At 43.7% G+C, this 15,715-nt stretch overlaps 1 protein-coding gene and 1 long non-coding RNA gene across 2 annotated transcripts in view; both read left to right on the top strand.

Annotated features, from left to right (window-relative positions):
• The first annotated feature begins 289 nt into the window (after positions 1–289).
• Positions 290–15,715, top strand: part of FSTL1 (follistatin like 1) — a 51,025-nt gene continuing 35,599 nt past the window's right edge. The window contains exons 1-2 of the mRNA XM_081234160.1: positions 290–423; positions 585–641. Coding sequence (XP_081090286.1) covers positions 421–423; positions 585–641 — 60 coding nt within the window. The 5' untranslated portion in view covers positions 290–420. The remainder of the gene's footprint in view (positions 424–584; positions 642–15,715) is intronic.
• LOC308617257 lies at positions 14,171–15,021 on the top strand. The gene is made up of 3 exons (XR_014015842.1): positions 14,171–14,247; positions 14,599–14,714; positions 14,948–15,021. It is a non-coding gene; the product is annotated as an uncharacterized lncRNA (long non-coding RNA).

The raw sequence follows: 15,715 nt of genomic DNA, 5'->3' as shown, positions 1-15,715 counted from the left end.
GCCAGCGGCCCCTCCCGGGGGTGGGGTTTCGGCTCCCCACACCCACACCCCCTCCGCCTTTGTTGCAGTGTCCCCCAGGACCACCCCCTCTGTGCCTGGGCTTCCACGTCCTGGGGGCTAAACTAGGGGCCTGGGTTTCGGGAAAGGGGTTCGGCGGCGCCAGGACGCTCGCGGGCTCCAGGACGTAGCAAGGGGCTGGGAGGAGGGAGCGGAACCCTGAGCCGCGGGGGCCGCTGCTGCAGAAGGGGGAGGAGAATGGGGAGGAGCTGGGGGGCAGGCTGTCGGGGAAGGAGGGGTCTTAAGGGGCGGCGAGGCCAGGTCGGATTTCCTCTGAGGCTGGCGATCGGCGAAGCTCCCACCTTCCCTTAGAGCGCGCTGCAGCCGCCTGCCCCCTCGCCCTCCGGAGACCGGAACGGGACCATGGTGAGAGCGGGTTGCGCTGCGCGGAGCCGAGCGCACTGGCCCGACCCCTCTGGGCGGCCGAGGGTGGCCGGGCGGAGGGAGCGAGCCTCCGAGGCACGAGGAAGTTTCCGGGGTCGACACGGGGCCCGGTGCCTTCACTCTCGCTCTTGTCTTTTCCGCAGATGTGGACGCGCTGGCTCGCGCTCGCGCTGGTGGCGGTCGCCTGGGTCCACGCCGAGGTAGGTGAGCCTCTGAGGAGGTCCGAACTCAGGCGCCGGGGCCACTGGGGTCTGCGCGTCGCGCGGGCGGTGCGTGCGTCCCAGGGATGCTCTCCCCGGGTCGGACTGGGAGTTTCCATCTGCCGGGTGAGGGGGGCGCTCGGAGCAGAAATGCTGCTTACGAAACTTAAACCTTAAAATCAGGAAAAGTAGTTTGGGCAGTCAGCGGGAGCCCCCCCCCGCGGCTAATATGGAGGGAGAGTTGGGAGGGGGAGAGAGGACGAGCAGGGCCGATTGGGATGCAGACGGCAACAGGAGCAGGAGCCGAGTTCAAAAAGGCGCCTGAGTTCTTTCCTTCACTTAAGAGGAAATTGAGAATAGTTGGAGACTTTTCCCTTCCGAGTCTGTCTCCTGGGGGAGGGGGGTCGGGGGATCTCAAGAGACTCTTCTTTTAGGGTGGAATATTTTTTTTTCTTTTATAAAGTAAAATGATGATTCTCTGTTTTATTTCTTTTTTTGTAAAGTGCCCTCGGATTTTGCGTTATTATCAGAGCCAAATAACGGCCTTTTAAAATCTCCATTTTTTTCTTAAACTGGCGTTGCGCAAGTATGAGTGATCCATTGCTCTGCTCTTTGAGGGCTCTGCGTTTCCAGTCAAAGTATTTCAGCGCCTTTTGGGTAGTGTTTTCTTTTCAACTCCAGTGACCTTCCTGAGACACTACAAACAAACCAACAAACCCTTCGCTCACAAGCTCCTCCATTAACTCAAAGGTTTATGGACAGAAAATAAACAATTCTAAATTCCCTGGGCTCTAGTCTCCAGAAAAGTGAGGTCAGAAACCAAACATTTGATAATTATGGCAGGAAATGTGGAAGGAATTAAAAAGCATGAGGGAGAAGAAATGGAATGTACATTACAAAAGAAATAGCTCCCTGGTGGGTGGTTATTCTCCCTCTTTGAATTTTTTTTCTTCGTATTACAGTTTAGCCCCACCCTTAGCATCACAGCTTGACTGCCTAGAAAAGTCATAAAAGCCTGCAAGGTCTTCACGATTAACAACAAAAAAATACACATTATACTGAACTCTCATTTAATTCACTACCACACTTTTGGTTGATCTGGAAACACGTGCTGTTTTTACTCACAATGAAATAAAAATAGCTAATATTTTTTGGATATCTACTTTGTGTTGTAATAAAACTCCATTTGAGTGATGGGGAAACTAAGTCAGAAAGGTCACATAATTTATCTAGTGTCCTAAGTTATTAAATGGTAAAAGTGGGATTTGAACACAGTCAGGCATCGCACCCCAGGCTCTTAACCGCTGTCTCACACAAGGACTAAATATTTGCCATGTACTTCTTATATAGCAGATGTTGGTTGGGCTGCATGCCTCATTTCTTTTACAGCTTCCCAGAACATTGTAGGGTCAGTTTTGTTATCCACAATTTACAGAGGAAGAAACAGGTTCCGGAGACTAGGTAACCTGCCCAGGGTCTCACAGCTAGTTCTCAGGAAGGATCTGAACCCAGCTCCTTCCACTGGTGGAGCTCATCTTGAACTCCAGATCTGCTTCTAATGCATTTTGTTCTCCAGGGTTTGAGTTTGAGGGAGGATCCTTCACTGGCTGATTTAGTCCTGGCTGAGAAACAGTCTTCCATCCCTGCTGCTGCCCTCAAAAGGCTGCTGTAGTCCATTGATGGATGTGGTGAATCCCTGGTTTGTTTTACTGCAGGTTTAGGAATTGCCAGCTAGTGTGTGAAATCGCTCTGTGAACTGGAATGCACATTTGAGAAGTGAGGATGCCATAGGTTCACTCGCCACAAGGCCCTATAGCCCAAGGTCTGGGATCTGTTCTCCCAAGCTGTTTGTACTACACCCCCTCCCCCCGGTGCATTGCAGGGAAAAGCTTAGCCCTCATAGGAAGTTCCCCCAGCAGCAATTTCCTGCTTGAGGTGGAAGAGCAGAAAGTACTCTCACAGAATTCCCAAGGCAAAATCGTGGGGAAAGAGGCAAAATCAAGAAGTGCTGAGGCATGAAAACGGAGGAAGTGGTGCAGAAAGAAGGCTGTGAACTCAGGGTATGTGAGGAGTAGGTATGATGTAGCTTTCATTTCATGACTCCAGATTATTAAGGATTATTTTTTTTATCAATACAATCTCTTGGTATCTGACCCTGGTAACATTTGGCAAGTTTTTAATCAGTGTTTTAATAATAATAAATGAAAAGATAGATTAGCCCTAGCAATTTGGATATTACTTTCAGCATTTTATCGTGTAGTTAATGGTGCTTTTGCAGTGGAATTTTTTTTCCTTGTTAGCTGCAACAACATATAGCAAACAAAGCCAAGTAATGGTATTTACTGTTTTTATTGACATGAATCCACTTTAGTAGACTTTAGGGCTGAAATCGTACAAATATTGTTGAACTTTTAAAATGAAATTTAAAAAACAAACTGAGTTTTCTTGGTGCTTTTTGATTTAATACAAGCACAGGGATTCAATTCAGCATATTTTTAAACTATGTGATTGCACAACAAATTATGTTGATAGTTGAAGAAGCCAAGTCTTTGGAATAGTAGTAGACCTCTAGAATCAGGTGCCCCTAGCTTGAGAAAAGGTGGTTGTCATCATTATTAGTGCCAGTCTGTAAATCCTGTTTGGTTAGATTCAAGAAACTATTAACAAATCTCATTAAGGAAAGTGTTATATTTTTAATGTTTTCCATGGTCTCTTGGTACCTCAGGGTTGATTTTTTGACTGCTTCCTCTTTTTCTTTCTTTTTGTCTTAATACTTCAGGCAGCCTCCATCAAAATTCCATCCCATCCACTTGAGCGCACAGCCATGTACTCTTTAGAGTCTACTTGAAACGGGGTGTTGGCACATGTCTCTTGATGAGCATGTATTAGTATCTGCAATGGACGAGGAGTGGGGGGTTGCAGCGGCAGAGCAAGCTACCTTGTTTCAGAATCTTCTGGGAGGGGGTTATGTGGGCCTGCTCACTCTTCCTTTACCCATCCACCTCCCATTGAGAATTACTGCAGTTCACTGAGAGGTGTGGATAGTGGAGGCTGGGAAAGGTTGACATGTGCCCTTGAGTCTCAGGAGGTGGTGGGTATGAGTCTACTCTAACACCACAGGCTGGAGGGGACCCTGTGGCCCAACTGCCTGCTTCCAAAAGGCAGCATTGGCAAGTGCCCAAGCATACTCCACTCTCCGTTGGTGGTCATCTCTGCTGGCACTCTGATTTCCAACATTCCAGGTCTATAAATTTATCATGATAAGTCACAAGTACAGGAGACTGATTCACAAACCGGACACTCATTCCAGTAAGGGAATACTTAACCTATGAACTGTGAGTGCATCATTTAAGATAATAGCAGCAAGAACAATAACAATTATACAGATAAGCAAGAAGATTATTAGGGCATTGTCCCTCTGAAGCCAGGTTTCATAACCTCATTTATACCCTATTATCAACATACAGTTAAGCAACCACTAGGGGTATTATTGGCAGATGTGGGGTCTCCTCTTTATTCTTTAGAATTACTCTAATAGCGGATTCAGGAAGGCCTAGAGTGTGATTTTCCCATTTTCCCCACATCTTCTGACTGCTTCTTGAAGCTACAGCAAAAACTAGGATTTTAATATCCATCTTGAACATTAACCACTAAAATAATCTCTTGTTTGTTTATCCTTTGGCAATAAACTCCTTGCTGTGATTCTGGAGACCATTGTTAGAAATTGGGATGTTAAAACATGGCAGTGACTGCTGAATAGCCAAAACAGATGGACAGGCACCCTGCAAATTGAGGCCCTGGATGTTGAAAATGTCTTTAGAAAGGACATGTCACAATTCCCATAGACGTCTCTGGATTGGGTAATGGAAAGCAGGAGTCCGTTCTCAGGCTCAGAGGAATGAGTTTGGGAAGAGCTGTGAGGTGGGGGCATGGGCTGCTATGAATGTATGTCCCAAACAAGAAAATAAAGTCTTCAAAGTCAGTGAGGCAGGAAAACACATGTTTCCAGGAGAACAGGGAAAGGATGAGCTGTAAATGCCAGTGGTCACACACAGAGAATTGAAAACATCATGGTGTCTTTTTCCTGCTCCTTTTCAAATAAATGGACATCCAGACAGAAATTTCTAGTAGCCACAAATAGTATTAGCTTAAGGACACGAGATATTATAGGACTGAAAACAACTTATACTTAGATGGGTTCATTTTGTAAGCTGTGTGACTGATGTCCTGTAGGTCAAATGCATACTTTTCTCTAAGGTTCCATCTTCTGTCACTTGTGACTTTGGCATGGGGTGCTTTCTCCAGGAGTGAGTCATTAACAGCACAGGCCTTCCCTTCACGGTGCCCATCAGTCAGTATTCCCTGATGTAGGCTGAGCATGCCCTACACAGGGCAGAGTCATGGATGAAGTGCAAGACATGGTCTCTGCCCTCAGGTTGCTTACAGTCTAATGGTGGGCTGTTAGATTTAAACTGTGGCAGCTATAACATATATATTATAACTGCATGATGAACAACTATCTTCATTATTATTATTGCTTTTTTTTACATTAACAAGGACTTCCCCTGATTTTTAAAGTTATTTTACATTAGTTATTTTACATTATATTTAATGTATAGTTTGATGAACTTTTACATGTGAATATACCCATGTAGCCACCACCCAATCAAGACTGAGGGAATTGGTACAGTAAGGAGGCTATGAACTCAGGGTGTGTGGAAACAGTTAAAATGAAAAAAGTGAGGTATAGGTATGATCAAGGTTACATTTCATCACTTGATGATTATTATCATTTAATTAGTCCAGTCTCTTGATGTCTGTCCCTACTAACATTTGGCAAGCTTTTAATTCATGTTTTAACAATAATGAACCTTTAATAATTCATGAAAAGGTAAATGAACCCTCCCCATATGAGACTTGCACTTTGGATATTATTTTAAGCATTTTAAACTTGTAGTTAACAGTGCTTGCAGTAGAAAATTGTTTTCCTTGTTAGCTACAAAAACAGCAAACACAGTTAAATACAGTCTTTATTGACATGAATTCATTTTAGCAAACTTTGTATAGCTGACTTGACTGTTTTGCTGATGGATATTTCAGGGCTCCATATAATCTATGCTGAGAAACCAAATCAAGGAAAGAAACTCAAATAATTCTATTTGACCACTTTGCCCTGGTCATTATTTTAAAGGGACTCTACATAAGATGCCTATCATATTATTTATGAAAGCTAAAAACTTAAAACCTACTACATACCTAACAAGAGGAGAAGAGTTAAGAGTTAACAGCAATATATGCCACTAAAAGTTATGTTTACAAAAAATGTAAGGCTCTGGCAAATGATTATCATTTAAATAAAAAAGCAGAACACCCCCCCACTCCAATGCCTATCCTCACAACTATGTAAAAATTTATAGAGAAGTATGACAAAATGTCTTAAAATCCATCATGAGGATTCTTGTGACATCTCACCTTTTTTGAGAGGAATTTATCCTTCTAACATATGCTATTTTATTTAAATAAAAAAGTGTTATTTTCTGATAAAATATGGAAATTAAATATGTTCATAAAAAGCTCAGAGAATATAGAAAAAACTAGAGCAACGAATAAAGTTGCCCATAATTCTACCACCTAAAGATAAACTAGCCCTTCATCCCTCCTTTCAGAGAAATTATCAAAGTCAATTAACAGATGTATGTGATATGCCTACTAGACACTGTAAGCAATGAAAATTAGTGCCTCCCAACACTATGATAAATCGCCTGCAGCGATGGAACAAACATGCTGTGCATGTCACCACTACCCTCTCCCTTACCCATGGCAGACCTTACTAATCAATCAGAATTCTTCCTTCTGAGCCTGGAGGAGGTTAGAAAATCCTTCTCAGCAATGCTGTAGGCAGCCACTAGCAGTTACTCTGTGTGTGAGATAAAAGACATTTGCCTTTTCTGCTGGAAAAGTCAATCCAATTTGACAGACATTGGTATATCTTTAGCCAGAATTAAGATGATTAGAAGGCAGAGTTCGGGATATATGAAACAGCAGCAACATGGGGTAATAGGTGATGGAACTAGGGTAGCAAATGGATGAAAATGTCGAGAAAACAGCAGTTTGTTCCTGGCTCAAGCTTCTAAGTTCTCTAGATGAGTTCGAACACCTTAAACATGTAAGTCAAACTCTCTAATATTGGCCATCAACAAAAATATGAGAATTTTCTTGGCTCTTCTGCTGGAGTAAATAGTTGTTCTTGCTAAGGCTCTAAGAGCTGCTGCTGTCATAGATAACAGCTTCTGCATTAGCAGCCGCCTGGCAAGAAACTGCTAAATGGAAAGCTCTTTGGGTAGTTGGAGTACAAAATATATCCTGTAAATCTGCATTTTCTGCTGTGGTTGGAGGATTTCCATGTAATCTCTTTGCAGACTTTTTATATGCTCATTTGGAAGCCATCACTAGTAAGCTATTCCCAGGATTGTCTGAATTTATGACCTTTAAAATGTTTCCTGTATAATCCCAGACACTATTTGTGACCAACTAAGCTGTTGCCAAAACAAGTCATGTGACACACGGCAAAAGCATGATATGTTGCAGGCCCGGTTTATACATATGTGTGGCATGGGATATTGGCTTGAATTGGTTTGAGGTAGGGAAAATGTCTTTTACTACTTTTTATCGTATTCAAGATTTAAAATCCTGTGTCGGAGGCAAAATTTGTCTTAGTCCACAGTCTGTCATTCTGTCCCTCAGTGATAGTAAATGAATGTAATTTATTGATCTACAGCAGTGCCAGTTATACCAGTCACTCTGCACATATACTGCTATTAAGAATAGTGTGGAACTAAAAGCAGTACCATATTGGTCCCTATTCTGAAGTAGCTGCTACCACCATAGCTACTGTACAGCTCAAATGGACCTGGCCATTAGGGGGCCAAATCTATGGCATTCACAGAAATTACCACCCCTTCCTCATCTCTTGCTGCTGGTGCAGAAATCCCTGAAATGCAGCTGTGGGATGGATGCCTTCTCAGAATTTGAGAGGCTCCACGGGAGCTGCTGGGGCCATTTTCAGGCTGTTCACCTTGACCACTTGACCAGTCTGTCCAGTAGGTGGCAGCTTTTTGTGTGGAACTTCATCTGAAATTGTGTCTGTTCCTGGAGTGCTAGCGCTTTTCTCTTATTTCTTGTTTTCATGTCACTCAAGCCTTCTACTGAGTTCCTTTGTTCATTCTCTTCTCTTGTTCTCATATCTGGGTGTTTCCAAGTCTTACTGTTCACATGGACCCTGTTACAGAACTTTCTTATTATTAAGAAGAACATAGTGAAAGAGTCCTTGATTTAGAATTCCTGCTCTGCCCTTTTCTTGCTAATGTTACCTTAGCCACCTAATTAATATCTGACTTGCAGCCTCAGTTAAGAGCAAGGGCTTTGGGGTAATGAATAGGTTTGAATTCTGGCCTTGTCGAGCTGTGAAACCATGAGCAAATTATTTACCTCCCTGAGCTTACTTTCTTCATTTGTAAAATGAATAATGGCTAGATGTCTCTCTTGCCTATCAATCCAATTAGATAATAGAAAAGCCTCTTCTCCTCATAGCACACAGTCAACACTTGCAAAAAAGAAGTGCATCTTAAGAGTCCCTACTGGGCACTGATAAAGAGTATTTTTAACTGTAATGATTTCAACAAGAGAATTCTCAGTTTACACATTAACATTCACTAGGCCTGGTCTGAATTTGTACAGCCTGTGCACTGGCTCAGGTGGTTGTTCTGTTCACTGATTTATCGTTGAGAGGAAGTATAGCGTCATGGTTTAGCACTCAGGCCTTGAAGCTACGTTACCTGAGTTTAAATCCTAGCGTAGCCCTTATTAGCCCTGTGAACTTGGGGAAGTTACTTAACCTCTCTGGGTCTGTTTCCTCATCTATAAAATGGGCTTAATATGGAGTATTTACCCCGTAAGTTAGTTGTGAGAATCAAGTAAGCTATTCCATGTAAAGCAATTAGAAGAGTGGTTTGGCACACAGAGTACAGTAAATGTTAGCTATTATTATCAAGCTTGTGGCATCTCTGCTTATTGGAAGAGCTCCAAAAGCTATGGTGTGTGTGTGTGTGTGTGTATGTTTGCACACTCGCATGTGCTCATGGCTGGCAGAACTCCCCTTGCTTCCTTTATTCTCTCCAGAGATTAAGGATCACCTTTTTTTTTTTTTTTTTTTTTTTTTTTTTTCTTTTTGCGGTGTGTGGGCCTCTCACTGCTGTGGCCTCTCCCGTTGCGGAGCACAGGCTCCGGACGCGCAGGCCCAGCGGCCATGGCTCACGGGCCCAGCCGCTCCGCGGCATATGGGATCCTCCCAGACCGGGGCACGAACCCGTATCCCCTGCATCGGCAGGCGGACTCTCAACCACTGCGCCACCAGGGAGGCCCTAAGGATCACCTTTTAAAAGGCAACTAGAATATTTATTTCAGTGGATGCTTTGACGCCCAGAATCCATATCAGAACCCTTGCCTCTACTGAGCCAATCTTGCCTTCAAACTTCCAGCATTTCCTCTGTGAAGCCACAGCTCTGTCATTCCTCCGGGAAAAGAGTTAAGGCCTCATTGAGCACCTTCCTTGCACAGGCAGTGCACGTTGTAAGCCAGCATAGGTTTTCCCTGAAGACAGTGAACAAGGCAGAGAACTGGAAAGGGAAGAAGAGTGAGAAAAGGCAAAAAAGATAGGTGATAAAACTCCTCTGGAATTTTTTCAGATTCAGATTTTCTCCTTTGTCCACCCTTCTTACACATGGAGGTGGCCAGCAGATATCTTGGATTTTTTGTGGGATTTGTCATTTTCATATTCTTGCTGTAGTCCCCCTAGCACAGCCTGTTCCCATGCCACAAATCCTCAATTTGGGGTTTAGAAAATATGATCAGGCAAAGGAATAGAACCCTTTGCTTCCACCGTTTGAAAAATAAATACCTTCTCTCAAAGACAGGGTAGGAAGTATTCCTGGAGCAGGCTGATTTGTCCGTTTGGGAACCAAGGCAGTGCTTTGGGTGTTTTGCACACAAACTGGAGTCCTCTGCTGGGCGCTGCTGTGTCTGGCAGCCAGCCCTGACTGCAGCCTCACGTGGCCACCAATTCCCAGGCCCCAGAGCCTGGTCTCTTTATTGCTCCCTGCGTTGCTCTCTTCATCTTTTCCCTCTACCTTCCTGTCTTTCCTTTTCTTATCTCTTTCTTCCACCATAACAGAGAGGTCATCGTGGAGTGTTTGGGCTGCATTTTTCGGAGCTGCCAAAACACGCACAGAGCACCAGGTTCACATTTCATGCAGACAGAACGCTGCACAAAATCTTGATGCATTATTTTGCTTCACCCATCTGGGACAAAGGGACAGTTCTCCAAGTAAACTCAAGGAAGGAAACGTTTCCTGTTCTCTATCAGGCACTGAGTTAATGCTGGTGACTAAGACACAGACCTGTCCCCAAGGAGCTTGCAGTCCACCGGGGGAGGCAGACAGGGTGGAGTGACCCAGCATGGTAAATGCTAGGACAGGGGTGACAATGTAACCCAGCACTGGGGGTTGTGGGAAGGCCTCAGAGAGGGTGTGCCCCCAAGCTGAGCCCCAAATATGAGTGGTGTTAGCCAGACAACAGCAGAGAGAGGGAAAGAGCCTTAATCTAACTCTCACAACATGATGATGCTGTTACTGTAATCTTCATTTATCAGTGAAGAAACCATGGCTCAGAAGATTCAGTTAGTCACCCCAGATCAGTCACCTAGTAAATTGTAAAGCCAGGATACAAACCCAGGACTTCCAACTCTCAAGGAAGGCAAATACTCTGTGTTCAAGTGTGCTTAAGGTCCACTGAGTCTTATTTCTGAAAGTGACTTTGAAAACAAAGCAAAGACCAACTTTTCTCTAGGTGATATGGACTCAAAAATAACTGCCTAGGCTCTGTCATTTAACTCTTCATGCTCTATCAGCTGCAAGTGCCTGGATCAATACTTGAGGCCTGGTCACAGTCATTCTGGCCACATCGACATGGGCATGGCCTCAACTTGGTTTGGGTCCAGGTGCTTCTTTGACCCACATTGAAGTACAGTATAGTTGTTCCATCAGAGCACTTGCCTCATAATGGTCAGTGACTCAGGAGCTGCTTTAAAACAGTTTCTTTGTCCTTCAGATGTATTCACAACAATTCCACGTTGAATTAGACCAAACTGCAAGACAGCTCTAAGACTCCAGCTAAGTGTCTGGGTATGGTTGTTCAGACTGTCGACTGCACAAAAGTGGCTGGCCAAGGGAGCCAACTGGGCTGACTCCATCCTGCACTCTGCTTACCAGTCTCTGTGCCCTGTCCTGGGCCTTGTCTGCCCACCCAGAGGGAGAACCACCTTTTTTCTAACTGATGTGCAGAGCTTCCCAGACCCAACATTTCCTCTCAGATATAAGATGCTTATTCGACTATGGTGGCCATTTCTCCTCTGTACATTTTGTAAATTGATATCATTCAGAGTCTTAGAAAGCTTTCATAACAGGCCTCCATCAAAAGCCAGTTCTGTATTTTTGTGGATTTTCCTCATGAATTACCTAAAATGATACAAATGGAAATTTAAAAAAATCTATCCTTTTACAACCAAAAATGTGCTACTTTTGGCCCTTGCCCAACTCAATCTAGTTTGGGAACTATGATTCCCCAGGAATTGAGAAAAGCATTCCTAGCTTCCCCTGGATTGCTGGATTAGCGCAACTTCCCTCAGCCCACAGCTGAATTCCAGCGCCGAGAAAGAAACGTCTTAGACTGAGTGAACTCCCAGCCTGGAGCCTGTCAGAGGTTGTGTCATGTGTTTGCATTAGCTGAATAAAAAGCAAGCAGGCTTTCTGGCCTTACTCCCCCTCCTCCCCACACCCCCCTCTGGAGAGGCCGGTTAAAGTCTAGACAGTGTCTGCTTGGCAGTGAGCCTTTTCAGCACAGTCTGCACAGTTCTGCAGCTCTGACTTGGGTTGCCTCTCTTCACTCATTCCCTCCCCCCTCGCCCCCGTTTTCTTAGTTAGCCTTAAACTGTCTCAGGGGATTGGCTTGAGCCTCACATGTAAGAAGCAGGTGAATGAATTTATGAGACCGTCAGGATTCAGCTGTTTTGAGAGGTTCAGAGTTGAGAAAATATCAGCAGTGCTGGCTGCAGCTGTGGCTGAGTTTACAGAGATTCCGTGATGTGAGCCAGCTTCCAACAAGCCTCCATTTATTAGCCAGAGATGGGCTGGAGGGAACCCAGGACAGCCCGTGGCACCCAGGTAATGAGCCTCGTGCTGTCCTTGGTGGAGTGAACTTGGGCAAGTCACTGGGCCCCTCATCTGCAAAATATGCGGGTTAGAGTAGGGAAGCTCTCAAACCCAGCTCTGAAATCCTACCCGTATAAAAGTAGGCAGACATTTTAGGTTGGATTGTCAAAGTATTCTACTTAATGGAATTAAGATATTTGATTAGATCTTGTCTTAATTGACGGCCCAAGGAGGAGCAGTTTGAGGGAGAAGCTGGCCCAGAAATGGGAAAAGAGAACAAGTAAAAGCAGGAGGCATTTTGTGTCCCTTGCTTTCTCCTGTGTGCATTGAATGAAATACAAACGATGCATCACGTGGCACCCGAACAGTCTTCATGCCCAGAAATCCCAGTTGCTGTCTATTCTACAGAAAGGAATCACTTGATTTTTCCACTTTAGAAAGCAGCTAATCCACAACACTGAGCAAGAAATGAAGGATGCTGGGTCTTCTTGGGGTTGAGCAAGGAATCTTTTTTTAAAAAAGAAGACAACCCAGGATTCCAAAACGTGCAACTTGAGCTTTTACTGAACTTACACAAAAACAAAGCTTTCTTCTGACCTTTGTAAATGTTCACGTTTTCTTTTCAAAATAATGATGCAATATTGAAACAGCTTACAAAAATCATTGTCTGAAAGCGTTGCATGGACCCTATTTTGTTTTCCAGAACTCTTCTTGCCTTCTCCCCATGTTGCCTGGGCCATGACCAGGATCCTTGGTTTCCTCAACAGGAATTGATGAAGTTCCTGCCCTGGTCCCCATGCCTTCTCTCTAAATCAGTTCAGGGCTCTTGTTACAGCTGAGGGCACCGCTCTTTGGCCTTGACCTCAGTGGTTAAATCAAGTGACTTGAGAGGGTGAATGCAGTAAGGAAGCAGAGGCCAGTGCAGATGTTTTAGTCCTGTTTAATGCTTGGTACCTTAACTGCACTCTAGTTCCCGAATCCCACTAGACAATCCCAGTATGCTAAACTGTGCTGACTTTTGGTTCTGAATGGGGGGCCAGCCCAGTGCTGTCTGTGGCTTTCCTAATAAGGCCACTAGTACAGTGTCAGAATTGAATTCAAATTGGCTGTGCTCCAGGGTAGACTATATACACAGACACACCCATAAATTTTAGTACTTAACTGACTTAAGTTTCACTACTTGGAGAATGTGACCATCTACTTATAGACTACAATACACTCCCCTGACAAATACACTCCCCTCACAGAAACAAATTCCTGTGGAAACCAAAGAAGAGAAGCATATATGTTATTAAATTTCCCTTAATTTGATTGTTGTGTTTAATCCAGTTTGGTACTTAACTTCTGTTATAATGTCCTGATTTCTTTCTGAGCCTAGTGATACAGATCAGTGCTTATTTTTGTGGTTGTGAAGTTTGCTTGTTAACTTAATCAATGTATGTCATTCATTCATTCATTCATTCATTCCCTACCTCATTCCAAGAAAAAGAAGTATGTTTTTCTTCTCAAATTCTATGGCTAGCATGTCCTACTAGTTTTTGTTAGGGTCACACTAAATAGACATATTTTCCATTTCGGAGAAGGACTCAAGTTTATGGCCTAACAGTTGCAACAGAGAAAAATAAAATGGATGGAGAACTTAAAATTCCTGATGACTCACCACGATACCTGGCTCATCTAGATTTTAATGTGAAATTGACACACTAGTGTGGAATTTCTATTAGAGCAGCTACAATTTTTGAAGCAGAATTCCAGATGCCCGCACTGAGCCCAGACTCAGACATACCAGAGTTCCCGTCATTGTCAGGGTCCCTATCGGGAGGACCCAGGTGTGGCTTCTGGGGGGCCCAACCCAGCTCACAAAACCTGCTTGCGAATGGTGGCAGAATTCACAAATGCTCAGAACGGTCAGCTTCACTTTTCCAAGGGCATTCCCATCCTTGGGTCTTCACCATATGCTGTGATTACAATGCTACAATTAATTGGGGCAGGCTGAGGTCTACATCAGAAGCAGTAAATTCACCTGGCTTCTCCTTAGAGTCCTTAGGATCTTTCAGGAATCTGTTCATTTGTGCTTTGTCCTCCCTACCCCTCCTCTAGTCTTCTGTCCTTGGCATTTTCTATTTTCTTTCATTTCTTAGCCTGTGTGGCCTTGGCCTTGCCAGCAGCCACATGCAGAGAAGCAGACTTCCTAGTTTAGCTCTTTATTTTAAGGGTAAAGCCTTTCACTTTATGCATTAATTGGTGTCTGTACCATGTTCAACAAAAGAGTAATTTTCTGCGTGGCATCAAGGGCTGGCTAATGATCAAAGAAAACCCCAGCACAAGGATATCCTCTTCAGGTATGAGTTTGTTTGGGATTTCTCAATTTCCTTTCCTGGGGAATGGGACTAGAAGGGAGAATGGGATTGGGATGTGTTTTGAGCAGAGGCCAGACATTCAAGTCTTTGCTAAATGTTGGGTAAAGTAAATTCAGTACTCACTGCAGACTTATTTCTTAATAAAATTTTCTAAGCTGTCTGTGGGCCATATTGTTTAAAGGGCAGTTAAAAAGTTAATGGTTTTCTCTCTGAGAAATACAACTGGAAAAGAGTCTTTGTGTTTTTCTTTGTTTTCTATAAAAGAACGGGTATAATATAACCTGGATGATAATAAGAAACTGTATTTTTTTGTTTGTTATATGCCCTATCTAGGCTTTCTCTTTTTTTACATAAAAATAAAGAAACCATGAAGGTGATATGAAATCCTGTAAGAACAACCAACGCTTGAGGATTATTAACCCTGCTATGTTGGTCATTTGACAGCTTAGGTAATTGCATTTTCCCTCTAAATTCCCTTTACACATCTGATCAAACAGAAGGCTCTTCATTTCTTGCCTAAGTTGCTTCATCGAATTGCTGTGTGAATTAGAGAGCAAGCTGGGTTCCTCCCCGGGGGTATGTTTGAGTTGGTGATTGGGTTATTTTCCTAAGTAATGCTATCATTAGTTGGTCTAGGGTAAATAGCATTGTAATTTAGTGACCATAATTACTCACATTACAGTGGCCTGGAGTGCAAAGACCTCCTCATTCCCCAATGATCTGTCTAACTCCAGGAAAGTCTTCTCTCTAACCAGGTTGGTGAAGCGAGCGTGTGTGTGTGTGTGTGTGTGTGTGTGTGTGTGTGTGTGTGTGTCCAGGTTGGTGAAGCGAGCGTGCGTGTGTGTGTGTGTGTGTGTCTGTCTGTCTGTCTTCCGTGCAGCTGAGGACTATTATGGTCTCTACATTACCAGTCTGTGGATTTACATGTGACAACAGCCATATTCAGAAAGTCATGACATTCTCTCTGAGGGAGAGACAAAGGATTCTAAAGCCAAGGGTTCTCAAAGCATGGAACTGTCCTAAAACAGTTTCTTGTTTAGAAATGGGTTGAGTAAATAGGAAGAAGGAAAGTAGTGTTGGGCAAGACTGCAGGGAGAGGAGGGAGGCAGTTGTGGGGGTGGGAGACGCTCACCGTTAGCTATAGTTGGGTACGTAAAGGAAGAAGGGGTGATAAAGTGAAGAATGTCTGGTTTTTATCTTAAATGCTTTGTGAGGAAATACTGTGAGTGAACTCTGCTGATATATACGATTAGAAAAGAAAGGTGACTGTTTTTACGAAATGAATGTATGGACCATAAGCAAAACTCACAACAGCAAATGATAATGCACAAGCTGTAAGTTAAAACAGCACCTGTATATAGTGTGTATAGCAAGGGAGATAATGATACAAAGTACCTTACGTAAGGTAAGTGCTCAATAAATAGTAGCTGCTATTCTCTTGTTGCTTGAA

The sequence above is a fragment of the Mesoplodon bidens genome, assembly GCF_964165515.1.
Source record: "Mesoplodon bidens genome assembly, chromosome: 5".
Lineage (NCBI taxonomy): Eukaryota > Metazoa > Chordata > Mammalia > Artiodactyla > Ziphiidae > Mesoplodon > Mesoplodon bidens.
This window is presented reverse-complemented; position numbering and strand designations above follow the sequence as displayed.